General features: G+C 42.9%; 2 protein-coding genes and 2 long non-coding RNA genes across 19 annotated transcripts in view; 2 read left to right on the forward strand and 2 right to left on the reverse strand.

Moving 5' to 3' along the window:
- The window catches only part of LRRC31 (leucine rich repeat containing 31), a 54,543-nt gene extending 46,892 nt beyond the window's left edge, over positions 1 to 7,651 (reverse strand). Inside the window, exon 1 of the mRNA XM_080605418.1 lies at positions 379 to 7,651. The gene's annotated coding sequence lies outside the window, so the exon portion shown is untranslated. The remainder of the gene's footprint in view (positions 1 to 378) is intronic.
- SEC62 (SEC62 homolog, preprotein translocation factor) lies at positions 1 to 18,270 on the forward strand. Its single transcript, XM_080605425.1, has 8 exons — positions 1 to 163; positions 7,658 to 7,766; positions 8,133 to 8,238; positions 11,112 to 11,316; positions 12,896 to 12,988; positions 14,935 to 14,995; positions 15,949 to 16,068; positions 16,682 to 18,270. Exons 1-8 carry the CDS (start codon positions 128 to 130, stop codon positions 17,149 to 17,151), a joined length of 1,200 nt encoding a protein of 399 aa, XP_080461551.1. The 5' UTR covers positions 1 to 127; the 3' UTR covers positions 17,152 to 18,270.
- LOC308200174 overlaps positions 1 to 23,037 on the forward strand; it is an 87,215-nt gene extending 64,178 nt beyond the window's left edge. Inside the window, exon 2 of the long non-coding RNA XR_013955310.1 lies at positions 21,887 to 23,037. This is a non-coding gene — a long non-coding RNA (uncharacterized lncRNA). The remainder of the gene's footprint in view (positions 1 to 21,886) is intronic.
- Positions 15,968 to 25,850, reverse strand: part of LOC308200172 — a 12,701-nt gene continuing 2,818 nt past the window's right edge. For 7 of the 16 annotated variants that reach the window (XR_013955293.1, XR_013955303.1, XR_013955304.1 and 4 more), the window contains exons 3-4: positions 19,694 to 24,341; positions 15,968 to 16,107 (exon numbers count right to left, since the gene is read on the reverse strand). This is a non-coding gene — a long non-coding RNA (uncharacterized lncRNA). The remainder of the gene's footprint in view (positions 16,108 to 19,693; positions 24,342 to 25,850) is intronic. The other 9 variants (XR_013955298.1, XR_013955294.1, XR_013955295.1 and 6 more) reach the window with 9 other exon arrangements.

Consider the following 25,850-nt stretch of genomic DNA (forward strand, 5'->3'; position numbering starts at 1 on the left):
GGGCGCGGCCTCCCCGGCGCCTCTCGCGAGGCCGCAGCCTCCTTCCCCCCCCCCCCGCCGCCTCCACGCCCCCCGCTCCCCGCTCCGCCGCCCGGCCCACGTCACCGCCGGAGCGGACGGGGACAACATGGCGGAGCGGCGGCGGCACAGGAAGCGGACCCAGGTAGCCGAGCCCCGGCGGCCTCACGGCCTCCGCCCCGGCCGGCCGCTGCCCCCCCTCGCCCCCCGCACGGAGCCCCGGCCTCGGCGGAGGGGCGGCCGAGCCCCGGGCCCGAGGCCTCCCCGCGGCTCCTCACGGCGCTGGATGGGGGGGGGGGGTGTTCGGGGGGAGAAGGGAGGCGGTGAAGCCCCGGGCCGGGATGTGAGGGGGGGGTTTACCTCGGAATTTTCTAGCAAAGCGCCGCGGTGCCGCCGTGAGGGGCTCGGCAGGGCCGGGGCCAAGCGGCCGGTGGTGGCGTTTGGGGCCGGGAAGGGAGCGTCCGGGTGGACCGAGGGGAGAGCCCCGGTCCCGGTCCTTGTCCCCGTCCCGGTCCCGGTCCCCCCGGCTCCCACAGCGGAGCCGAGCCGGGAGCTTCCCCCCCCCCCCGGGCCCCTCAAAGCCCAGAGCGCCCAGGCCGGGCGGTGATGTGGTGGGGGAAGGAAATTTGTTGCTTTTCAGAGAAACGCAACCAGCCGCGTCAGAAGACGGACCCGAGCGGCTCCGGCTCCGCGTGGAGACCCGGGGGGAGCCGTGGGATGTGGGTGAAGGCGGTGAGGGCTGGGTGTCACACCGACCTGCGGCTCTGTGCTGCCAAAAAATTGGGCTTAGGGAGGTCTGTGGAGTTCCCGATGCGGGTTTTGTGCATAGCTACACCATCGGGTGCTAGAATGCCTGTTCCTGGTATGTATTATTAACCCTAACACTAAATAATGCGTAGGTTTTATGGCTGTGCTCTGAGTGGAGATGACACTTGCGAGGGAAATCAGAGAGCTATTCAACAGATGGATGCTTCGTACTTCGTCCTTCTGCTTCGTTGCCTTTTCTTTCTGCTCCTTTCCCTTCCCGGCCCGCTTTCCCCTCTCCTGAGAAGATGGAGATGTGTCAGTACTCGCAGTGGTTCCTGTTTCCCTTTAATTCAAATTACTGTGAAGGGAAAAAATGCAAAGAGTAATTAATCAGAATCTTGTTAAATAAGTTATCAATCACAGGCGGTGGGCATTACGGAATTATTCACTCTCCAGGATTGTCACAGACTGTCCCTTACCAAGGAAGGATGACAGTAGCCCAATAAAGCATCCATCAAAACCAAATTGAAAGTAATTTAATGTTTTGTATAATACCCTGGGCTCTGGTTTTGCAAGCACTTAAGCACATGTTTACTTCCAGCCTGCTAGCAATAGGAGGATTTCCTGGGTTGTTACTGATTGCATCCGTGTCTAGGTGTTAATGCTGAAGGTTTGGGATTCTGGCCTAAATTTGTGGTACAGTTGTACAGATAAGTCCGTATTGCCTCCTAGTAGTCCCAACGACAATGGGAAGACAAGACACGGAACAAAGAATATTGTTGAATGCCCAGAGGGTGTTCTTAATTGGTCAGTGAACAAAGCAATATTTATTTTTCTGTTTTGCTTTTTTTTAAGCTTTTTGAACTTTCTTGGCATAGCTACAATATGTTTATCATGTTTCAGGATAACACTGCAAGTTGCTTTTGAAAGGAAGAGCAGGGCGTTTATTTGTAGGTGGCTGAAGTGCTTTAGAAGTGAGTACTTACTTTAGGGCGGTGTGTACCCCCGAATAAAGAGGCTATTTACCATGCTGTGAGCGGGTCTGACATCTGAATACCCCATCGCTAATTTCTTGTCAAGAGTAAGACTGTAGCAGGAGACAATATTTAGCTGTGGAAAAAGCTGATGGAGTAGACTTCAATCACAAATACTGAGTGTACAAAAACAGGCTTCGAAATAATTTTATATCTACCATCAAGACGTGAATCGTGGTACTTCGGTCAACAAGCTAAACGTGAGATGAGGCATGCAAAAAGGTGCAATAAAGCAGCTCAAAATTCTCTCAAGCCTATTTTTCCATCGGAAGTGATACCAGGAAGGATTTATTGTACAGAATGCATTTTCATAACAAAATACGTTGCCTAATCTGGACTGCTGAGCTTCAACTCTTCCTCTGGCAACAAGGTGAAAGTGACGGAAGTTACAGAAATCCTAACTTCAAAAGTCTGAGTGAAGACGTTTTGTAGGTTAAGTTGTCGGTGTCATTCCTGATGGTAATTTAACTGTAATTAACACGGAGGCACGCAGTAGTGCAAAGAGCCTGTTCTGTGGGAAGCAGATTGCTAGAGCCAGTGGGCTCCCACGTGATTCAAACTTCTGAAATCAGGGACACTTGATGTATATAAAGGACTTAGTAGAAGAAAACAACATATGTTGTCTGATGGCTAGTTTAATATTTCTTCTTGAGACAGATACCTCTCAAAGATGGGGGATGTCTTTGGATGCCTATTGCTCCAGCAACCCGATGAAAGCTATTTCATCTCTTGGGAAAAACAATCTGTCCTGAAACTCTCGCTTAAACACAAAATCTTGAGCTGGTCGCTTTGACGAGCGTTCAGTTGGGTAACACGTGGCACTTTGGCAGGTCTGCATTCGGACTATTAAGTCGGCATTAAGTTTTAATTACTTTGGCCAGATTCCATCGTGCATGGTTTTATTCTGCACATGTGAAGTTTTGTTTGTATTTGCGTTGCGATTAATGGCACTCGCATAGCATCCTAGCGCTGTGCCCTCCACTCTCGAAATGCTAATGTGTATAAATACCGCTTTTATAAATAGAGAAAACCGTTCTGAGGCAGTGATTTGGTAAACGCCTCAACTGCAAACTGAGGTTTGGGGGTAACAGGAGAACATACCTCAATTGTTGGCTTTTTTTTCCCCTTCTTGAATCACTGGATGCAAGCTTTGAGATTCTCCTGATGAAGGACATGGGCTAATCAGTATTAACCGTTCCCAACGTGTTTCTTTCATGCCTTGATTTGGGCTCTGCTGGAAGGAAAATGTGCAACAGCTGCCTTGCTGCTTCCTGTGGTACAGCTTTTTGTGAATGGGTACGGAAAGGGTCTTCTGAAATCACAATGCAATAGTGTACCAGTACCACAAATTTTATTGCGGCTGGCCAGTTTTCTTGTTATCTTCTGGTAAATTCTAGTAAAGCCGAGTAGGAGGATAACCAGGGAGAACAGCTAAGTAGCTTTTTCAAAAGGGAGTGGTATCAAGTGGTAAAGGAAGAAGAAACAAAGATTGAGGGGGGGTAAAAACAGAAAAACTGGAGTTTAAAATGGTGGCTTCTCGTGTCAATAAAAAAAAAGAATCCCTGTAGGATGAAAATCTGAATTAGATTTTTGGCGATAGGAAGGGAGAAAGTCGAAACAACTGGCCTCAGGTTAGAAGACTGCAGCTGGCAAGTTTTATCTTCCAAATACCGTGCGCTGCTCCTTGGGCATGGGTTTTGGAACCCAACATGTGTTTTGTTGTAAATATACAAACTCACAGCTTTTTCCCCAGAAAATTAGTGATAGCTGGAAAGAACAAAGAAACAAACAAAGACATCTGCTTAGGTAGGGTGTATACAGGACAAAAGCACATTAACCTTTTCTGGTAAAGAAAAGTTAGCGTCTTATGGCCAGCAGACAGCCGCAGCAATCCAGAAGAACTGGTTCCTCTGCCTGCCTCTGCCATGGGGCCTTTTGAGAGACCTGGGGCAATCCACGTAGTGGTCATCCGTGCAGGAGCCGGGCAACTTTACCCTTGTTAGGCACTGAAGAAAGTTCAGACGGAGTCCTAAGAGCAAGGATCAGCCCCTAGCCCTTCCTTTTACGTGTTGGTTTCCCCCAACCCACCCTCACACAGTGATGTACCAGATCATGCTAACTTGCATGTTCCTTCTCTGTTGTACAGCACCTTGGTTTGTTTTAGGCAAAGTACCCAAGTTTCAACAGAGTGGGGGAGGACTACGCCTTTCCCTGCCACAGAACATTCAGCCTAAGGTTTGGGTATGAATCGTCTCAAGAGGAGGGAATTTAGGGGTTTCACGTGCCCTGTGTGAGCACCACCGATTAAAGAGCCTGCTGATGTTTTTGAGTGTGCCCTGATGCATTTAGCATCCTCCGGAAAGCTGAACAAGCAGAAGCCAGCCCCTGCCTTAGGGGACACATGAGGGCGTTCCCATCAGTTCGGTACAGGTGCTCCATTTAGGTTGGAGGCTTAGCCCCCCACCACCTCTATCTTATTAGCAAAGGGTGGTGCAGAGGGACTGTTTCTCTTTAGGGGTTGGATTTGGGTTTTTAAAGATTCTTAGATGGTTAAAGTGCTGGTCGTCCCTTAAGTGGAGGTCACCCAAACTTCACTGTAACAAAACTAAGGCATTTAGAAAATCCTGGCAAACATCTGTGCGGATTTGGATGTCAGCACTTCCCGAAGATGCAAGTGTCAGTGCCTTCCAGCCTGCGTGCATTTCATACGTGGTACTGGCCGTGTGCTGAATGGAGACTTCATAAGCAGGTGGCAGCGGTTACAGGAGCTGGTGGGCTGCCACGAAGTACGTGTTGTCTAACCCCTGCTCCAGCAGTAAGCGTCAGTCTGTAGCGGGTGATAATAGAGCTGAACCCCTGCCAATCTTTGTGCCTTTCGTGCCATAGTGGGAGTGGAAAGGGACTTTGAGATAACGGATCCTCTGATGGCATAGAGGAAGCGCTGGAGCCAGCTCTGTGCCACTGGCAGTCCCCTCTGGAGAAAGCTCGGTCGGCAAAATGAGAAAACGGCATCCTGAGAGTCTGCAAGGCCGGGAGAAGGTAGCCTGGTGGTTCAGCCCAACTCCAACGTGCTCAGACCATCCTGGGACGAGATAACTTGGACACAGCTGCGTGTGCAGGCAGGGTACGAGGAGGAGAGCGCGGGATGATGTAGACTCCTTCTGGATGTAAACTCTCAGCTTGGAGGATCAGCTGCACCTGATTAATCTACTCAAATTTCTTGCTTTCCTTATCTGAAACTTGTATAAACTGTTCGGCTTCAGAAACCTTCTGTGAGGGACAATGTTCTGAAAGCCTAAGTGTGCAGGTTTTCTGTCTTTCCTATAAAAGCAAACTTTAAATATCCAAGAGTTTTCACACACTTTTTAAGGCTGTGATGTCTGCTTTAAAGCTTCATAGTTTATTTGGAAGTACACGTTGATTCGTTTGTGTAACCCTTTCCTAAATGTACAGGAGGCGTAGAAAGCCTGCTGTTTGGCTATTTCTCCAGCTGAACATAGAGATCTGCTAAACTGCATCTTTAAAAACTTGCATTTAAGATACTGACATTTTCAGTGCTTCTGTGGACTTCACTTTATGATGGAATTCAGTATTCTGTCTGTCATCTGCTTTAATACTGTAACAGAAGTCTGGCTCTGAAAATAGGATAAAAAATGGGGATTAATTTGCAGGGAAAACTTTCTGAGAATGAGCTTGCTTAAACTATGGCAATTTCTCTCACAGGAAAGCATTTTTGCTTGGGTTATTCTGCAGCTATCCCGCAGAAAAGGACAAAGCAACAGATAGTAAGGAGCAATCAAAAAAACTCTGGTGCCAGCCGCTGCCTGTATAGCACATCACATGGCTTAGCAGAATCGTAAATATTTAAGGAAGGAGAAAATACGAAATCCTGGCAGAGGAATGAAGTATCTTTAACTTCTCTGGCTGTTTCATGGACCGTGGTACAAAGAAGAACGTTTGCCTTGTGAATTGTTGTCAGGAGTATGAAGTGCTGGTAGGAAACGTGAGAAAAGCATTATTCTGAAATGCAGTTGCTGCATCTCATCGTTAGTATCCATGGCACCTTGGTGTGGGTGCCGTACCGTAATCATATGGTATGTTCATCCGTTTTCTTTCAGTGCCTTGTGGTGTAGGGTGTTGCTATTAAATCAAATCTGTTTTGGTACCAAAACTGGTAAGATGATCGGGGATTTACAGTTCCTGTTACAACTGCACCATATAAGGGGACGTGAGACCACAGTATATAAATGTATATATGTGCACTGCCAGTTAGCGGGTAGTTACCTGCTGTTACACTCGGACTGATAAAATTGTAAAGGAGAAAAATGAAGGGTTGAACATGGAGAAAGAGATTTTCATCTATATGAGGCCTGTTAGGATCATCTGGCATGTGTTTGTAAACATAACCGGTGAGCGTGAGAGCGTATTTCTGCGTACACACCAAGAATTCAGGCTTAAAAAATCTCAGTAGGCTCAGAACTAACAAACCACTGAGTGCTTTTGGTAACGTGGATATTTTGCGCCTGATTGATTTTCTTTAAAAAGGTAGGAAAAGCAAAAATCTCCTTTAAAAGGATAATTCATTAACCAGTTGATTTTGAAAGCTAGCAGTGCAGGCTGTTGAAAGTTAACAGCTCGCGCCGTCCGAAGTTTTTATTCTGGGGTAACGACGACTGCTTCACCTTGCGTTTCTACTTAACGTCCTTCTCGCAATATTACAGTTTTGCGCCTTAAAGTTGGAATGGACCTTTAAAAATGCCATGTCTTTAAACAGAATCTTTGTGTTCTGTATATCCCTATAAACCCACAATCTCTCTGTGGCTTCTGTGCTGCATTTCTGTGGGCAGCACAAGGACAGGTACAGAAAAGGTGCTGCCGGTCTGCAAAAGGTCCTGGGGTTCCTGTGTGACTGATCCCCAGGTCGCAGTGGGGAGGGGACCTGGAGACCTGAGCCTTGCTGATTGAAAGAGCTCGTACAGAAAGGAGTTTGAGGAAGTTTGTGTGAATCGGTGTAATATCCCAAACGTTTGTTTCATGTTTTTGTGAAGCAGGAACATTCAAAAGGTCTTCCTTCCCCCCTACAAATACTAGGCGGTAATTCAACATAATTGAAAACGCTTATCTTCCGCCTTCTGTCTTACAAGTCCTTTGCATTGTGCTACCAGTCTGCAAGTTGGTAAATGTATGGCACGTATTAATGTCTGTAGACCAAGGGCGCCCTTTTCCTAAAATGTGTGTTCTGGAGCTTGTGTACCTGATCGTGCTGGGCTTTATACTGGTGTTCCTAGTCCCTGGACTGGGAGAACCTCCTCCATGATTCTCCTGAGTCACGTTGTAGTTGTGCAGTGGTACGGAAAACTTGTACACAAATCTTTCAGCTTCTTTTCAACATGGTTTTCACCACTCTGACATGAAATTCAGCTGCTTAGTATTCTGTCAATATGCCTGTGTTGCTGTCATTTCGTACATGCGAATTCTTCTCTCTGTATTGTTTTTCTTTGCTCTCAGCTTCACAACTGTTTTCATCCAGCCTTGTAAGCAGCTTTCCATTTGCCAAGTGTCCACTACTTTCCTCTGACTTCCTCCTTTAACTTGCCCTCTTTACAGAGGGCTGAATGAGTTTGTAGTCGTTACTTTTGGATCATCTGACACTAGATTCTGGGATTGTTTTCTTTTGCATGTTGTAGAAAGAAAGCTCTTGAGAATAGTGACGTATGTTCACATCTTTTACATTTTGTTTGTTATTTATACATTGCCACAAAATAACGAGGACCTTGCAATATCTGAATTTTGAACCCAAATGAATGTTTTTCCCATGTACTTCAGACTGTATTGATTTTGCACTTTCTCTATTGTAGGAGGTCGGTGAGCCGTTCAAAGAGGAGAAGGCTGTTGCTAAATACTTACGGTTCAACTGTCCAACAAAATCCACCAACATGATGGGCCACCGAGTTGACTATTTTATCGGTAGGGTTACTTTTAACCACAGAACTAAACTGTCTAGCACTGTACTGGGGGTGGTGGGAGGAGAGGATTTTGTTTTTATTTTTTGTGCTTTATCTAATAAGGACTGATCTTCCAGTACAGTTTTGAAAACTTATCTAGGCATTAGATAGCTGTAAAATTAATCTTATCTGAAGTAAACACAATAAACTTTTCACTCTGTGATTTAAAGGTGTGTAGTTGTCAAGTACTTCAGAATAGCAGCTACTCATTTACCTTAAAAATTGAGAAGATGTGAAACATCACTGAAATTGACTGACTGATGTGGTTCAAGGAGTGTAGACTCCATGATGAAACGCAGTGGGTTTTTTCCTCCATTTTTTCCTTTAGCCTCAAAAGCTGTGGATTGCCTCCTGGATTCTAAGTGGGCAAAGGCAAAGAAGGGAGAAGAAGCGTTGTTTACAACTCGAGAGTCTGTAGTTGAATACTGCAACAGGTATGACCTAATCTAAATCATCACTATTATTAATGAGTATAGTTGTCAAGACGTCTTAGTTACTTAGAAACAGTTTCGCTTAGGCTACTTTGATAAAAGGACTTGATGCATTCTAAGACATTTGAATTAGTATGTAAAAATAAAGACTCTTTTTATTACTATGTTTGAGGGTGTCAGATGGGAAATATGAACAATGTAGTTTCATCATCTTTGTTTCCCAAATTCTATTCTGCATTTGTTATGCTGTTTGGGGCAGCAAATTTTCCTAAATTTTATAGTTATTTTATGTCAGCAGGATGAGAGCTCCCAAATGTCTCCTTCCTGTGGACCTGGACTGCCATCATGGCAAAAGCTGAACTTTGAGGTTCAATTTATGCCTCTCGTGTGGCATGTCTCTGTTGCTTAGCATACTCAAAGTGCTTTGTTTAGATGAATGGTGTATTCTGACCCTTCCATCCTTTTTTGGGGCTGAATCTTACACTTGGAGAGCTCTGCGAAAGCCACTTACAAGTAACGATTGTATTTAGGGGGTTTTGTTGTTTTGTTTTGTTTTTTCTTTTTGGGCCTCTTTTATATAGCCATCCAGCAGGTGAGATTCCGCCCCCAGTTCTAGGGCTGAGACAGGGCTGATGCTGTTTGAACTTTGTGCTGACTTAGTCAAGAAAATTTAGGAAAAAGTAACATTATTTTAACGCAAGCAGAAAAATGTCTTCCTTTCCAGAATCTTTGGACTGAGGTAAGTGTCTGTATGTTTGCTCCTCAGTTACTAAACCGTCAGATGAGACAACAGTTGGTTGAGTCCTTCAGCTCCAGCAGTGTAGAGAATGACAATGTAGCATGCAAAAAAAAAATCCGTTTGACTCTCTGTTCTCTGCTCTGTTCTGACTTTTATCAGTAGCAGCATCTCGTGCACTGATGATCCATTCAGCACCGTACCATGTCTGCAATTTACTTTCTTGTGCAGGCTCCTGTATCACTTAATACTAAGGCCACCTTTGGCCACCAAAACTGTTGTCAGGGTTTTAAACATTAGCGCTGTCTGCTTCTTTTGCCACTTAGGAGAGATGGAGGGATGTCTTAATACAGTGGGGAAAGCATTCTCTCAGCAGAAGAGGCTCTCATGCATATTAAAAACCAAGTATCTTAATTCTCTTGGTGTGGCTACTGTGATTTTTTTTTTTACCTGTCCTATCCATCAGGAAACAAATACCAGAGTCTGTGTCATCATCTTGTGTCAGTTGCATTGAACAGCTCCGTATTTAACAACTTACTGTCTGCATTCGTAGCGCTGCTGCAGTGCGTGAGGCCTCCCGGTGCACTCACATACCCATCTAGAGAAACCACAGCACTAACGCTGCGTTTGGCAGCTCTAAAGAGGGCCCACAGGCTGGGAATTAGCAAGCACCCTGCACTTCAGCCGTCATGCGAAGGTCTGTCCTGCTTCACCAGCTGCCTGTTGGCCGCTCCGATAGCGTGGCTCCGTGCTCAGAGCAGCAGCCCTTGCTCGGGCCCGCTGCGGGGGGCTTCCAGTGTGGTCTGTGTATGCCTCCATCGGAGGCAGGGATGGCTCCCCCAGCTGAGAAGAAAAGTAGGTGCTCCCAACCAAGTGGTTTTCTGTTGCTTGACAGAGAAACTATGTGAGCAGTTGTCTGAGGGAAGGTTTTTTTGTCTTTTTTTTTTTAAATTTATTTTAAAAAAACCTGTGTCCTGCTTTCGGTTGGGATAAAGTCAATTTTCTTCCTAGTAGCTGGTATGGTGCTGTGTTTTGGATCGAGGACGAGAACAACGCTGATAACACGCCAGTGTTTTAGTTGTTGCAGAGCAGTGCTCACACAGAGCCAAGGACTTTGCAGCTCCTCGGGCTGCCCTGCAGCAAGCAGGCTGGGGGTGCACCAGGAGCTGGAGGGGACAGAACCAGGACAGCGGGCCCCAACTGACCAAAGGGGTGTCCCGTGCCACGGGGCATCCTGCCCAGCAGTAACGCTGCTGGGTGAGCGAACGGCTGTGTTAGCTGCCTGCTGGGGTAAACCACAACAACCTGAAGCAGCTTTCTTTGATAATCAGCATGCATGTACGTTTAAGTGGTAGAAGGACTTCTCTCTTTTCAGTGAGTTCCTAATTTAACAAGCAGTCCAGCATAAGGATTTGATCTGCAGCAAGAGATGAAAGAAACCAAGTACAAGACAAATCACTTTGGTGCATAGGGCCAGCTTTTTGCTGTGAATTGGCCCTTGCAATCATAACCCACTGCTTCCCCTCAGTCTGAAGAGCAGGATTCTGTACGGCTCTTCCTATTCTGAGTTGGGTATGGTCCTTTCAAGGACATTACTTCTTGGTGGCAACTTCAGGACTGCCAAATACTACGTCCTGTGGACCAGCCAGCCATATGTGTACTTACTGTAAGGTATGTTTGTAGCTAACAGGAATGGAATGCTTGCACGTGTGCCACAGTTCCAGTGGTAATTTTATTCAATGTGTACCTCTTACCAAGTAACTTAATAAGCTGTTTGTCCACTTCCTTATTTTTGCGATGCAATACATTGACATGAACTTGCAAATACAGATCAGATAGTCATATTAATGAGAAAGATAATTAAATTGACTTGGGGGCTTTCTCCATCCTACGTCTTGTGTATTCGCTTATATCTATGCCAAATGCTGGCACAGAAAAGTGTGGTTTTTACTCAGTTCTGAACAGATGAACAAAAAGGAGCAAGAGGTGAGATGGGATCATTGGTGATGGTGACCTCTGTCAATCAGTTATGCTATTCATGATTATATTAGGTAGTCTAGATGGTTATCTAATGATGTGTGTGTAAACATGATTATTCCAGCTGCACTTAAATATATCACCTAACTCTTTTCCTTTTAAGACTCCTGAAGAAACAGTTCTTTCATCGAGCGTTAAAAGTGATGAAAATGAAACCTGACAAGGATACAAAGAAAGAAAAGGAAAAAGGAAAGGCTGAGAGTGGGAAAGAAGAGGAGAAGAAGAGCAAGAAGGAAAGCGGCAAAGATGAAAAAACCAAGAAGGAGAAAGAAAAGAAAAAGGATGGTGAAAAAGAGGAGTGTAAGAAGGTAAGTGCGATCCGCAAGAGGAGAGACAAACCTGTTAACAGAGAATACATTAACTGGTACTGTTAAGAGCACATTGGCTTAAAAACAAGGTTGGTTTTTCTAAAGTGTTTCTTCCTGTTTTGGTCTTCAAAACACACCTTTTTATATTTTGGAGTTCTGATTCTGATTTAGGTCAAAACAGAGACTTCAGTTAGATCTCCTCACCTTGTAGTGCGGACTGAGTTAATCAAAGCCTACTTCTGTTCAGCTGCAGCGGGCGGTGATGCTTTGTGCAGCTGCACCTTAGCTTAGACAGACATGTATGCGTGTGACCTAACCTCTCAAAGCGGTGCAGCTTCCCATGTAAAATGAAGCAGCAATTCTGCCATGTTTGGTGATAAGAATGTCTGGAATGTGATACTCGGTGCTTGTAAGTAGTTCTGTAATAGTGGGCCAGTTTTGTGTATGGGAGCTCTGTTTTAATCTACTTAATGCCTAGTTTTTGCAGACATCTGATCTATTTTCTTTACAGTTCATACTATCATTACAAGTTTTACATGTGTTTTCTTCACATTTTCATTCCCGATTTATTCTAGTAGCTGAACAGAAATCATAAATTAAAACTTTAGGAATCTGCTGGAGAGACTTGATGAAGAGGTGTATTTTGTCTTCTGTATACAGTGATACGAATCCAGTGAGAGTTAGTAGGATAGTGCTCAAAAGTTACTGCAGTTTGGACACTCCTGAGTGAGGTAATGGCACACAATCAAAGGTGTAGTCTACATGTACAAAGGTCTAGATCTCAAAAGAAAGCTACATGGCTAATAAAGGAATTAGAAACAAAACAGTCTTGCTGGCGGTCAAAACAGAAGGCAGTGTAAGGTTACCTAACTCTTGAGATACCTTACAGTGCTGATTTTGAAAGTTAGGAAGTCCTCCAACTCGCTGTCTCTGAAGTGTTGTATTATTAAATGCAATGTTAATTTTTAACCTAATCATTAATTATTGAACTGATATTTTAGTGGATGATATAAGCCATTGGGTACTAACTTAACACAGGGCAAAAATTGTAAATTTAGTTTCTAGCACAGAAGTAAGCAAAGAGAGTGAAACAGGAGGCGGGGAATAGGAAAGCACAATATCCCAAAAGGACTGAGGAGGGTAGAGAATGAAAAGGCAGAAATTGATCCTGGAAGGATGCCCGTGTGGTAAATACGGCACCAAGGTACCCAGTAATTCTACGAGAGCTAGTGATTATCAAGTGTCGTACTCTGTGCTTGATCTCTGTGCAGACTTTGTGGTAAAGTCAGTGGAACATTGCTATGCATTTGAACACTTTATGTAATCCCAAAGTTACAGCCTCGTCCTTAGGTACTATGTATAAATAAAATTTCTCTTTCCGTACGATTTGCCTTTATTTTTAGATACCCAATTGTTAAGGCATGAAAACAATAAGAAATATAGTAAAGATAGTATCTTCACTTAAGATCACATTCCATTTTTTTTAAGTTTGTAAAAAGTTGTCAGACTTGATATATTAAAATACCAGAAATTAAAACCCTGTACATGTTTTTTATGTATAATTTGTGTTTCTCTTCAGGATGAGACCCCAGGAACACCCAAAAAAAAGGAAACTAAGAGGAAATTTAAACTTGAGCCACATGAAGACCAAGTTTTCTTGGATGGAAATGAGGTAAGATTTACGGATACTTTCTAAATTTAGTGTCAGTGTATTGCCAGGTAATAGCTTAATTTACTACATTTCTGCAGACATTCTTGTCCTTTGGAAGGAAAAAATAATGACAATGCGATGGGTTATCTTGAAACACCAGGTTTTAGATATCTGCAATGAGATTAGGGGCAGATAAATGTAGAACAGGAACTTAAAAAATCTAAAAGAAAACCTAATTCCGTGTAACCAATAATGCTATTGGCCATGAGGTGAAGTTTCTCTCCTCACGGTGTAATCAGGTGTTGGAGCAGGCTGTGCAGGGAGGTTCTGCGGTCTCCATGCTCAGAGGCTTTCAAGATTGGACTGGGTAAAGCCCTGACTGACCTGGTCAGGCCTCACAGCTGACCCTGCTTTGAACAGGGGAATGGACCTCATGAGGCTATTTCTCATGAATAGGGCCTCATGAGATATTTCTAGACAAGTGTCAAGCCTTTTAGAACATGAAGGGCAACCCCAGGAGTGGAAGTCAGAAGTATCTGGCATCCAGAGGCTGCCCGACTTTGTGATCTGAGCAGCTGGGTGATAGTTGGGCATTCCTGAATTCTTATCCTTATTCGTATTATCCTTATTATTCTTTACCTCTGAAATTGTGTGTGGTCTTAAATACCATCTGTACCTTTCTTTCCTGGAAGTCAAATCATTTAATTCTTCAACAGTTTTGTTAACGTACAGAGTCATATTCCTGCTTTTAAGATTTGGGATACATTAGTAACTCTTTTTACTTCAACAAAAGTGAACTGTGCTCAGCATGCTTTGTGTCACTGTACGGGAATGTCTCCTGGGATTCTAGTAGCCCTTTGGTTATAAAACATGCGGCAGTGAACTCTAAATAGATTACTTGTGTGGAAAACGTATTTCCTTTATGTATCTCTTTTTTGATCTTCTGTCAGTTCTTTTAAATGCTGTCTTGATCTGCTTCATCCCACCTTGTGTACAATCACGCATACCTCTGATCCTCCCCCTTGTCTTTTACGTGGAGTACCCAGAATGGCATGCAGCATTCAAAGAGAAGCTGCAGTGTTTTATGGTGTGCTGTGGTACAGAGGGTACAAATACATTTATCTGAGGTCATCAGATGGGACTTGAGCTGAATTGTGTGTTTCAGCTTGACGCTTTGTTCCATGGTCAGTCTGCTGGGTGTTTTTTTGTGTGTTTCTTCTATTATGAGAATCTCTTCAAAGCTAGAAGCAATTTTTGTTTCCACTTGTGGACTTGAGAAATTTTTATAAGTTTTTCTTGGCTTTATGCTGAGCAATGTTAATGCATAAAGGAAGGACAAAAGATGACAAAAAAACACCTTGATTCAGTGACATTTCTGAATCTTCCACTTCCCCATCAGTTTTACGGTTTGAGTGTTTTCCCTGTGATTTTATGTCACCTGTAAATTAATCTGGATAAAAACTTCTTTTATGAAGCAACTCTTTGACAGATCTCATTTGAGATTTCCTGTGTTTTTCTTAAACAATGGGGAAGTTCGTTCCCTCCCTGCTGAAGACTTTGGCCCAGCAAGGTAAACTCTGCATCACATCCCGCTTCAGCAGCACCGTGTCCTTAGGCCTCCTGCCACCGAGCTCAGATTACGATCGGTACATACCTAAGGCAATCAGTAGGGGCATGCAGGCGTGCAGCCCCATGGCTGTTTGTCTCTTTTTGCAGCTCTTTCACTGAGACAAACCTGTTTCAAGTCCTTAACGCTTCTTAGGATACAAGGATACACAACCCCTTGCCCTCCTCTTCTGCTATTTCTGATATGGCAGAAATGTTATTTTAACATTTTTATGTTAACAGCCAGAGTGCTGTTTGCTCGGTGCAAAGCAATATAGCAAGGCACTAAGCATTTGAGTGAGGAAACAAATCATTTATCAGAGAGCTTGCTTTTCAAGTATTAATCATTATTTCTGTTGTAGGTATATGTGTGGATCTATGACCCCGTTCACTTTAAAACATTTGCTATGGGACTTGTACTTGGTAAGTAAGAGTAGACAGTAGCAAGCCCACCACAAATGGGGGGATATCAACAGGAGTATCTCTTGTTGGAGAAACATCATCTTCCTGCACAAACTGTTTTTGCTCTTCAGTTTCAGCATGATTTGATACCAACCACATTACATGAATTTTGATCTCAGGATGGAGGGAGGACATGTGCAAATAAAACAAACAAAACACACACTAAAGACAGCTGAAACATACTTCAGCAAGTGTCTGAACTTGTACAAGTGTGCAAGCTGTTTATTTCAGTTTAAACTAATGAGCAAGTTGCTTCGTAGGCAGCTGTGGTGGGTTATATAAAAATGTAAAAGATAGTAAAGCTATTAATTTAAACTATAAATAATACCTTTCTGACCCTTGGGTTTGTGTAGTTTAGGCCCAGTCAGCTTTTTTTTTTTTTATTGAATGTAATCTTGTTAACTCACGTCAGTGAGTTAACAGCTAATTTCACTGCTGGTCCAACACCCCTGACCTGTACTTTGCAGCTTCCTCGCCATGTGAGAACCACCTTTCTAGAGAACCACTGTCATCCCCTGGGGCCATATTCAGCTCTCTGATCAATCCTTGGGGCCACCGAGAGCTCCACCCCGCTCTCTGTGCCTGCTTCCTGCTGGACTGGTTGTAGGCAGCTCCCTGCTCACCTCTTTGCTTATTGCCTTTCCAGAGGTGCTCTTTTCTCTTTTGATTAAGTACAGTGGTGTAGACTTGCTCAGTGTGGTCCCTGGTGTCTGTCTGCCCGCTATGAAAACAGAACTAGAAAAGATTTCAGTCAAGAACTAGAAAAGATTTCAGTCAAGGCCTAAAACACTGTTGTGTAACTCATACTTTGTTAAGCCAATACCTTGAACAAACGGTGAGCCTAAAACCTTCATGTACGTACAAGGAAGAACTAAGCACGTTTCTCATACATTTGTTCTTATCTTTCTATTTAGTGATCGCTGTTATAGCTGCAACCCTGTTTCCACTCTGGCCAGCAGAAATGCGTGTTGGTGTTTATTACCTCAGTGTAGGTGCAGGCTGTTTTGTAGCCAGTATTCTTCTTCTTGCTGTTGGTAAGTGTCAGTCATCTTCGTTTTATCAGCAGGTGAAGTCTAAAAGGGTAGAAACATACCATACATTTAAACATTGGCTCAGATGGGTGAATCTCTCAATTACTTCTGATTATTTTGTTGTTGGCAGTAGCCAGACTGATCCTGGGTATGCATTTCTTTAGTGGCCACTGGGTGTCAGGGTTGTGCCACAAAAAGAAAAGTCTCAAGCTTGTTCCACCTGTTTGTGCTTCCTCTATTGTGGAGATTTGTTTACTGCCTCAGTTTAAAAACAAAACAAGAAACCAAAAAAAAAACATAATGCCAGAACATTAAAACAGATTCAGTAGTGAGAACGGTGTAACCAGGATTTTAAAGCATTAAGAGCTAGATCATAGACAGGATATATGATTATTGGGGGCAAGGAAAAAGGCTTGGTAAGTAAAAGTAAATAAATAAATAAATAAATAAATAAATAAATAAATAAATAAATAATGCCACTGCAGAATGAGAGGATTTTCCCCAGGGTTGCCACTATTGCTGGCTTTGGCTGGCTCTTAGTACTGGATACTTCTTACACCATAGTTGTACATTGTGAATGCTTATAACAACAAAATTTCCCATTTTTTAAATACAGCTCGCTGCATCCTTTTCCTTATTATCTGGCTCATCACTGGAGGAAGGCATCACTTCTGGTTTCTGCCAAATCTTACAGCAGACGTGGGATTCATTGACTCCTTCAGGCCCCTGTACACACATGAATACAAAGGACCAAAAGCAGACTTAAAGAAAGAGGAAAAATCAGAATCCAAAAAGCAACAAAAATATGACAGTGAGGAGAAATCGGACAGTGAGAAGAAAGAAGACGAAGATGGGAAAACAGAAGCAACGAGGAACTCGGGAACGGAAGGCTCGGGAGGCGAGCGGCACTCAGACACTGACAGTGACAGGCGTGAAGACGACAGGTCCCAGCACAGTAGTGGAAATGGAAACGACTTTGAAATGATCACAAAAGAGGAACTTGAACAGCAAACAGATGAAGGGGATTGCGAAGAGGAAGAGGAGGAGGAAGATACCGAAAGTAGGCCTTCACATGAAAAATCATAACTCACTGTGGTTTTGGGACTAAGTATGTGCAAATGGTTGGATTTTCTTTGTTGGCTGATCACCAAAACATAGACCATACAGTAGCATCTTTGTTTGCTGAAATGTACATGTTACCAAACAGTTTTATATCTAGTTCCTTCATTTTTTAACCATTAACTTGATTACTTGGTACTATGTTAATCATTAATATACATTTACAGAAGTTTTATCAATCTGACAAGTTTTCTATTGATTAATAGATTGCCCAGATTGTCCTCAAACATTGAAAACATAGCTTTCTGGTACTTGCATAACTGGTCAATTAGTTCCGCTTCTCAAACTTGCTTTTGTAAAACAGGTAAAAGTTGAATGACCAAATCTCAGATTATTCCTAGTTATACTCATTTGATAGCTAGTTAGGTAAAGCCCTTCATAGCCCACAACTTTCTTGATATTTTTCCTGATTTTATTTCAAAAGATTGTGAAAACTTTCCTAAGAAAACTAGTTTTAGCAGAAGTATTTTGCTGAAAATATAAAAGCTGGTAGCGCTGAATTTGGCTGCAGTGTTCTCTGTTTCTCCAGACTATGTGCCAGCAACTTAGGAAATCCAAACTGGTTTTGTACATCTGGGTCAGAGAAAGATGTCATCTCCAGCAGGTGAAGGAAGCAGCATGGTTTGGAAATGACGGCTGTTTTCTTTCTCCTGTTCCATCATAATAATTAAAAAATGTATTCTGTACATAATTTACAAATAAAGCAAACCATTTACTTTATCTGCTACTTATTATTTAGAGATTTGATCCAGCATTCAGTTTGTATTATTAAAGCCATTTTGTGGTGTATCTATCAGAGAAATGCAAGTCAAGAGGACCTCACAGAATATTTGTGTATGATCAGTAGCTGTTCCACAAGAGCTTTAGTTTTGTGCCAACATTCCATGTATTTGAGTATGAGTAAATTGATCCTTATTAAATGAAAGCAAACAACATAGCTGTATGTATGCCTTAATGTTAAAACTTTCTATTTTCTGGAACTGGAATACTTTTTAAATGGAAGAGGCCGGAGAGTATTCATCTGTTCAGAAATATGGGTAACTCGAAGCTAATATGAAGTGACCATAAATAATTTGTTTATAAATACCTTGAAGTAGTTTGTGCAGTTTCTCTTATGCATCCCTTATTTACTGGATGTTTGAAGGATTTGCTGTATGGTTTGGTTGACTAAGCATTTAAGAAGTTAAAGCTCGGCATCATTCCTCTAGATCACTTCAGCAGTAACTATACATTTGACTGTTTCCTGAATCCATTCAGAGAAGGGTAAGCAAGAAGTTTTAATAACTGACTCAGAGAACTTTTTTTTCTATCCTAAAATGCTTCCCCTTCCTTCTAGCATACGTGTTTTTCAGATGGTGCAGATATATCGACCATAACAGGTACACTGGTACACAACTCATGGGTACGGTGTCATTTGTCTCTTAAATCTCCTGCATATTCTCTCCATAAAGAAACGTAAATTGGACCACTTTTTCATTAATTTAGCAAAAAAAAATCAAAGGATCTACTACCCAAAAAGACAAACTCCTGGACACCACCTGTATGATAGAGCTGATTAAAGTAACAAAGCTTTTCACTCATTTAAGCAGCTATTTTACACTTAGCTCATACAGATGCTAGTTTTCGCTGTGCTTCTATTTCACATCTTTATGTCTAACATTAAGAACAGAACCGTGGTTCTGTGCAAGCATCTTCAGCTAGCTGCCTCTAATTCATGGCTCACCTGGCCTTCACAGCCTGCTCGGGAACTCTTGCTTTTAACCACGCTGGTGGAGAGTTATAAAATCTCCTGTACTGAAGCCATCCTTGCAGTTCATCAGGTTAGATTCTTGCTGATGCCAATAGGAGCTGAAGTAAGGGTGCCTGATCTGTCACATATCTGTCAGAAGCTGACTGCAGACTAGCATTTTGGAGAGCACTACTACACGTTGAACCCCGTAGAATACATACAGGGACAACGTCCAGCAGTGGTTCCCAGTCGGCAGCTGACCTACTGGCAGTTTTTGGAGAAATGAGTTCTGTAGATTTCAGAGCACGTTTCCTCCAAAAAGTGAGAATAGCTCTGTATTTAATGGGTGAGAAAAAGTTGGATGGCCCAAATAATAAAAACTTACTTAGCAATGCTGCCATCTGCTACAAGGCCCTAGGGACAAGCAGCTAGGTTCCAAAATGAAGCGTAAAAAAAATTATATCGTCACCCTAACAAATCTCCAAGCTCACACAGGTGTAGAAATTGAATTAGCCTTTACCTCTTTCACTTGGATCTGCTGTGAACAACTCCAAATTATCTGAAGAAGTGGTGTGAAGAAAGTGTCCAGTGGTTAACTAAAGGACTTCAAGACCCATTGCTGTAACCTAGTATTTTCCACAAATATTCCCCAAATACTTCAGAATTATTTTAGACTGAGATAACGAGAGAAGCAATTACAACATGCTAGTAACAGAACTGTGAGCAGACTTGCAGTACCTGACAAACACTTCAAAGACAGAAAATCACAAAGGTACTCACCCAACGTTTGGTTTTTTATCAGGCCACTTTTACATCAGGTATTTCAAAGTAACTTTCTTCTTACCGGTGTTGACTTAACTTCCAGAGTGCAGGGTAACCTTAGTGGGAACAAGTATAAACACATATATAAGTTAGTGGAGTGTTAAACAAACAACTTTTAAATATTATAGACTGTTAAAGGACTACTACAAGGACTATCAAAATGTCCTTACTGCAATGAAATTTTACAGTGGTCTTACTGATTTTCCTCCTAGTATTTCATATACCCTATACAATTTTCTAATTATTTTTCTTTGCAAGAAAATGTGATTACTCCTAACTTTTTGGGGAATTAAAAAATTACTGGTAAAACACTAATCAGTATTAATGCAAGTCAGTACTTAGTGGAGATACTCCACCCAAGTATGCTCTGGTATGGATACAATAACCTCACCTCACCTTTGGTATTTTTATAATCAGATCTTTCTCTAGCAATTAAGAAATAATTAAAAATTCTTCTTTGACAAAATTGCATTTTTCATTATCTGTAGGAATGTTGCAGCCCTGGTTGGGATGCTTGTATCTGTGGTAAGTGATTTCCTAATAGCAAAGTACCTTTGTAGCAGATGCTCAGGGGAGCCATTACTTTCATCTGCTGCATATCTGCATAGCTGATTTTTTTTTTTTTAATTATTGAATACATATTTTAAAGAATCCCTACATACTGCTCATTTAGACCTGTTTCAATTTCTGTTTGAAATCAATACTGTGCTTTCATAGAGCTGCGTATAGCACGAGGAAAAGCAGAAAGAAAAATGCAGAATGCTTTAGTTCCTCAATTAATTAATTTATTACATTTTAACCAAGACTTGTCTTCCTTTTGTTATATCAGGAGACAGGCTGACAAGCACCTGGCTTATGTAAACGTTAGATGTTGAATATGTAAACACTAAATGTAGAAATGTTGAAAAGAGAGTTGCCTGGCTTAGCCCCTCATTTTTCTTCCTGCAACCACCTGCACTTCTCTCAGCACGTAATACGCTGTGGCACTAAGCTGTATGAGCCCCGCACAGCAGCTTTCCAGCTGCTCCGAGGATATAATTCTTCTCTGATACGGTCACAATGACAGCAAAGCAATATTCAAACCTCACAGTTGGCATCAAAAGCACTGGGCAACGGAGGAACACCTTCCAGATACAGCTCTGTTACTGGCAGGAGTTGGACGTCCCCATCAGGCCCCCTGTTGGATCTGTTGGCAGATGGAGTCCAGGTGAGCTCAGTTTAAGGGTAATTCCTGCTCATCCCCAGGCAGCTGTGCCCTGCCCTTTTCTCCCCTCGTCACTAAGCTGCTTCCCCTTCGCTATCCCTGCACCACCATGCATCTGCTCCAGCCACAAACCTAAGCAATTTCCAAGATAAAATAAACCTAAGTACCACCTGGGAAAAAAAAAAAGACTACTGTGGGAGAGTGAAGTGTCAGCACCCACCCACTTTCTTCCATGGAGCCACCACAGTGAGGGCAGAGCAGCTCTTCCACCACCGGGTGGGCCTGATTATCACTGCCATCAGCTGGGGTTAAACACAGGGCTTTCAATTAACCCTAATTTGTACCAAGTCCTCCTTTTCATGGACGGACACCAGGCACCTGGGCTTTTTGGGGCCAGCCCTGCTGAAGGAGCTCATCGCCTTGGCTCGAGTTCTGGAAGGCTGTATTTGCTTCGCTTTCTTATGCTTGAGTCTGAATTCTTCATGGGTCACACTGGGATAAATTCAGAGGATATGCACAAATCTGTAACATCACAAACAGAACAGGAGACAGGCTCTGAGATAACGCTTCTGCTTGCACCAAAAGGGAAGGGAACTCCGCAGTACAGGAGGGCTGCAGCAGGAGATGCTCAGGGACCGCAGGGCCTCACGCTGCTCACAGGCAGCTGCTGCCTTCTGCGCTGCTGTGGGAAGGGAGGGCTGCTGCATCACTTGCTGCTTGGCTGACGTTTCATTCAACTACTTTGCATCTGAGGTGTTTTTGAAAGCAAACCTAGAAAGGTTTGCATCACGCAAGTTTGAACACTTTTTTTTTATTACGCTATTTTTACCAGAAAGTCTTCACCAACCGTTTTCCTGCACGCAAAGCAGCTATGGTTATGACACAACTTCTGAGGAGTTTTAATATAAAATATACCGTTCAGCATTTAGCGTGGAGATTATCAACAGGGTTAGCTTTTCTTTTAAATCAGGCAACTCTTGCTAGGAACTAGTCTGTTCTGTGCAAGGGTCCCCACCTACTTGCCAGCACAGCTACGTGACAGACTTATCAGCTTATAAATACGGGAGAGAGGCCAGTTCTGTTATGGACCTTTAGAGAAAGACTGGTGGCACACGGCTGTGTTAAACACGGGTGACCCCCAGCTCACCCCAGAGGATTTCCCAGGATTGACTGACTTGTTTCTTGGCCTCTCTGAAACAATCCCACTCTACAAAATGAGAAGAACACAGCAGATCCTTACCTGCTTTGCCACTGTGCTGTAGTTCGGAGAACACTTCGCTGTAAGAGACAGGCCGCTTGCTAACAAACTTTTACAAGTCACACTTAACGGTTGATCAGGACTTATTACAGATTCTGAGCAAGCACTTTAAAAGGAGTTAGAGCTATAAAATGGGCCAAGGCTCTGCTGTTTGCTAAGGCTGCACTGTAGCTTGCCCACTTAGCACATAAGGAGAAAGACAAAACAACCCTATCAGTGTAAACGAACTCACAGTGAGCAGCTGCTGAATGTTTTCAATAGACTTCCTGGTAATGGCTGGTACAATTTCATTAGGGCTTCTCATTTTATTAAATAAAACATTGGATGATTTTATTTGTAGTACAGCAACAGGTGCAGGGAAACAAAAGGCACATTTCCTGATCGTGCCCACAAAGAGTCCATTACTCACTGGCTGACACAGAAGGCATTTGTTTTGCCATGTGTAGTTTTTTATGTGAAAATAATGATCACTCAAAAATAATTGTTTTATGATAAAGGACTTCTGAGAGAAGTTAGAGTTAGCAATTGCACTGTGCAAATGGTTTCAGTGCAAGTTCAAGTAAAGAGAGAGATAATTACTCAGTGGACACCAACCATGCTTTGGATACAGATCAAAATACTCTGTACAGGTGGTGACCATCACTAATCCTCGTAATGTAGAACAGAAACCAAACACAAGAAAGGCTAAGCTCATGATCCTTGAAAGTACTCTGTAGCCAGGATCCAGTGAAGGATGTAAATGACACAGAGTAAGTCCTAGAGAAAGGTTTTCTTTTGAAAAAAAAAAAAATGCCACTACAACTAAGGCCCTGAAGAAAGCAGATTCACATCTGGACTTCAGCACAGTTCGGTTCCAGCCCGTGAACTTAATCTTAGAGGAGATCTGTTACAGGCTGAATCACAAGGTGTTATTTGTAGCTAAGTTAAAAGCAAAACCAAACACCCTCTGAACAGCATCACGTACCATAAGCCTATGGAGGATGAGATTAGATGTTCTCTGGCTGAGACCTGAAAGTACGTTGTTTTGAAACACGAGTTTCTTGCTAAAACCTTCTTCAATCAGCTCAGAGACACGAGGGAAGGAAAACAGGAAGCAGAACACAGACTGCTTCACCTGAAAGAGGAAGAAGAGTAGGTTATGAAAACCTAGCTTTACAATCTGCTTTGCCCAGAGGCAAAACATCTTGTTTTATTCAGCATACTAGTGAGACAGAGCCACTTATTCTGACACATTCATGCCTTCTGAATAGTGGCAACCTCCACGTAAAGGCAACAACACAGAAAGAACCATCAGTGCTGGCAAAAATGAGCAAAAATTTCTTCTCACCTCTATACCTTGAGTAACAAAGCAATTTGCTACATTTACCTCCCCCCTTACTTCTCCTGAGGTGCAAAAATCAAGGCAAGTAAGAAGGAATGCACATTGTCTGTGCTTTTAAAAGATTCCTGAAAAGCACATGAAAACATCTTGTAAATGGGACCCGGATCAAATATCGTCTTCGTTATAAAATAAGCTGTCCCTTGACATGCATTTCTTAGATAAATATTTTATTAAAATCTTCATAAACACCCTAATGGCCTTTCAGGAACAGCAACTACACAATGCTTGCTCACCAGGCCATTGCAAAACTCAGATTGCTAATCCTGTGCTGACAAGGCATAAGATCTAATAGGGCATTAAACATGCTCTGCTAGGCAACACCCAGCTAAAGGCATGCCCAAGAAAAAGGACACGGGAAAGGCTGCATCACAGCAGCACTCATCTCCACGTACAAATGCACTCTGGAGATGACATTCTGCACCCACCTGGTCTCCTGCCAGCTCTGTTCATGGCTGTTATGTCCACTCACCACCAAATTAAGCCACAGCCCAAACCTCTGCTGCTCAGGACACTGATTTTTTCATAATAATTTCTCCAGGAGTTCACTCCTCAGTCTGTAGCTCTGCCCACGTGACATCAAAATGCATAAATACACGTTTGATTCCCCCGTCTTGCTCCCACATGGTTTGGGGAATCCCCCATATCAACGTGAGATTTCTTGAACTCACAAGGATGAGATGTAAATTTATTCCTTCTGCTCACTTGAATGAAGGGGCAGTTGGCAACTAGCTTCTGCAGCACAACAAGGCCCGGACAGGAAGATCTGGGGGGAAAAAAAACAAGATTCAGGGCTCACTACCCAGAAACCATAACCTAAGTTCCTTCACACAATGGCAAAGAAGTCCTATTTGTTATCGATGCCTATTGAAGTCCTATTTGTTATTGTCTCGAAGAAGGAAGGACGCATCTACCCGAGTTTCTTACAGGTGTAGGGGACACAGAACCACAACGTGATTTGAAAAATGCACGGAGAAGCTGTTGCAAGAGCTCTGCTGTATCACTTCAAGCACCCACCTGCTGGGACAGGCAGTCTTTGGTCCTTCACACACAGGTGCCTGTATGCAAATACGCATTCATTTCTCAAACCATTCTACAGCCGCACAGGCACATAAACGCAGCCACCTCGATCAAGCAGGATGGCTCAAGCCATTACTTAAGAGCAGAGTATTTGTCAAATACCTGCACATTTTCCTGCAAAGCTGCAAACTGAGCAGACACTAAAGAAGAGCCTGACCTTACTCAACACTGAGCGCGAGCAGCTCCTAACACAATGAGAAGGAGCTGCCAATGCAAAGCAACGTGTTTGATTTTGAGGTCTTCCCTCCTTTCATTATTTTATGTTTGAAAAACAGGAAGATGAGATGTAGCATTCCGGAGCAGAAAACAATCACTTGAGAGTAATCAGTGAGCAACAAACAAGCTTTCAAACAAGCACCGCAGTGGGTCTTGGAAGAGGGAAAGGGAAGCTAAGTAGTAGTTCCAACATTAACTTGGGGATGTTGGACACGTAAGATTATCCCAAAATACAGTGCATGCAGAAGTGGCTTCCGATCCCTTCTTCCTCTGTTTGAGCTGACAAAAGAAAATTTGATTGCAAGAGTCTACGCAACTTGCCCCTGTGGGACACGCAGAGGAGCCTGCCCAGAAAGCTAACCAAGCATGGAGCTGACATGCTGGGCTGCGCACTCTGGAGGTCACGCACACATTAAGATCTTTATCAGCAGAAAGAAATGCTTAAACCGTCCCCTTCCCTTCCTGGTTGCTCGTTTCCACCATCCGGGTATCTCCCCACATAGGCCAGAACAGTAGTTTCTGCAGTCAGAAAGAAAGTAGTGATCAGAAACAAAAATATCAGAAAGGCTCCAGCCCAACATTTTACTAGCCAGCACCGGAAAAATCACTTTTTCTGATTTACTTTGATTAGAACTAAGAAGAGAATAAACTATTACCGAGGGCATTGCCAGTCAGATACTGGTGAATGGGACCACACAGCGGACTGGGTGCTCCGATGGTGAAATACCCATTCTAGGTGTAAACATTTTCTTGTTGCGTTGCAATCTGTGTAACAGTCCTAATAACTGCTATTTGGATAAGTAAATATTGCCAATGTGAATGCTGCTCAAGATTAGTTTAATTTCTGGGAAAAAAAAAAGTTATTGTTTCTTTGTGGAAAAACAAGATGATTGATATCGTAGTCTGAAAAAAAAATAAAAAATGAGAGCTTATTTAAACAGTGAGAGGAAACAGGGAAGACAAAAATTAGCACCCTACC

This window comes from Anser brachyrhynchus, assembly GCF_964034855.1.
Source record: "Anser brachyrhynchus genome assembly, chromosome: 9".
Classification (NCBI taxonomy): Eukaryota; Metazoa; Chordata; class Aves; order Anseriformes; family Anatidae; genus Anser; species Anser brachyrhynchus.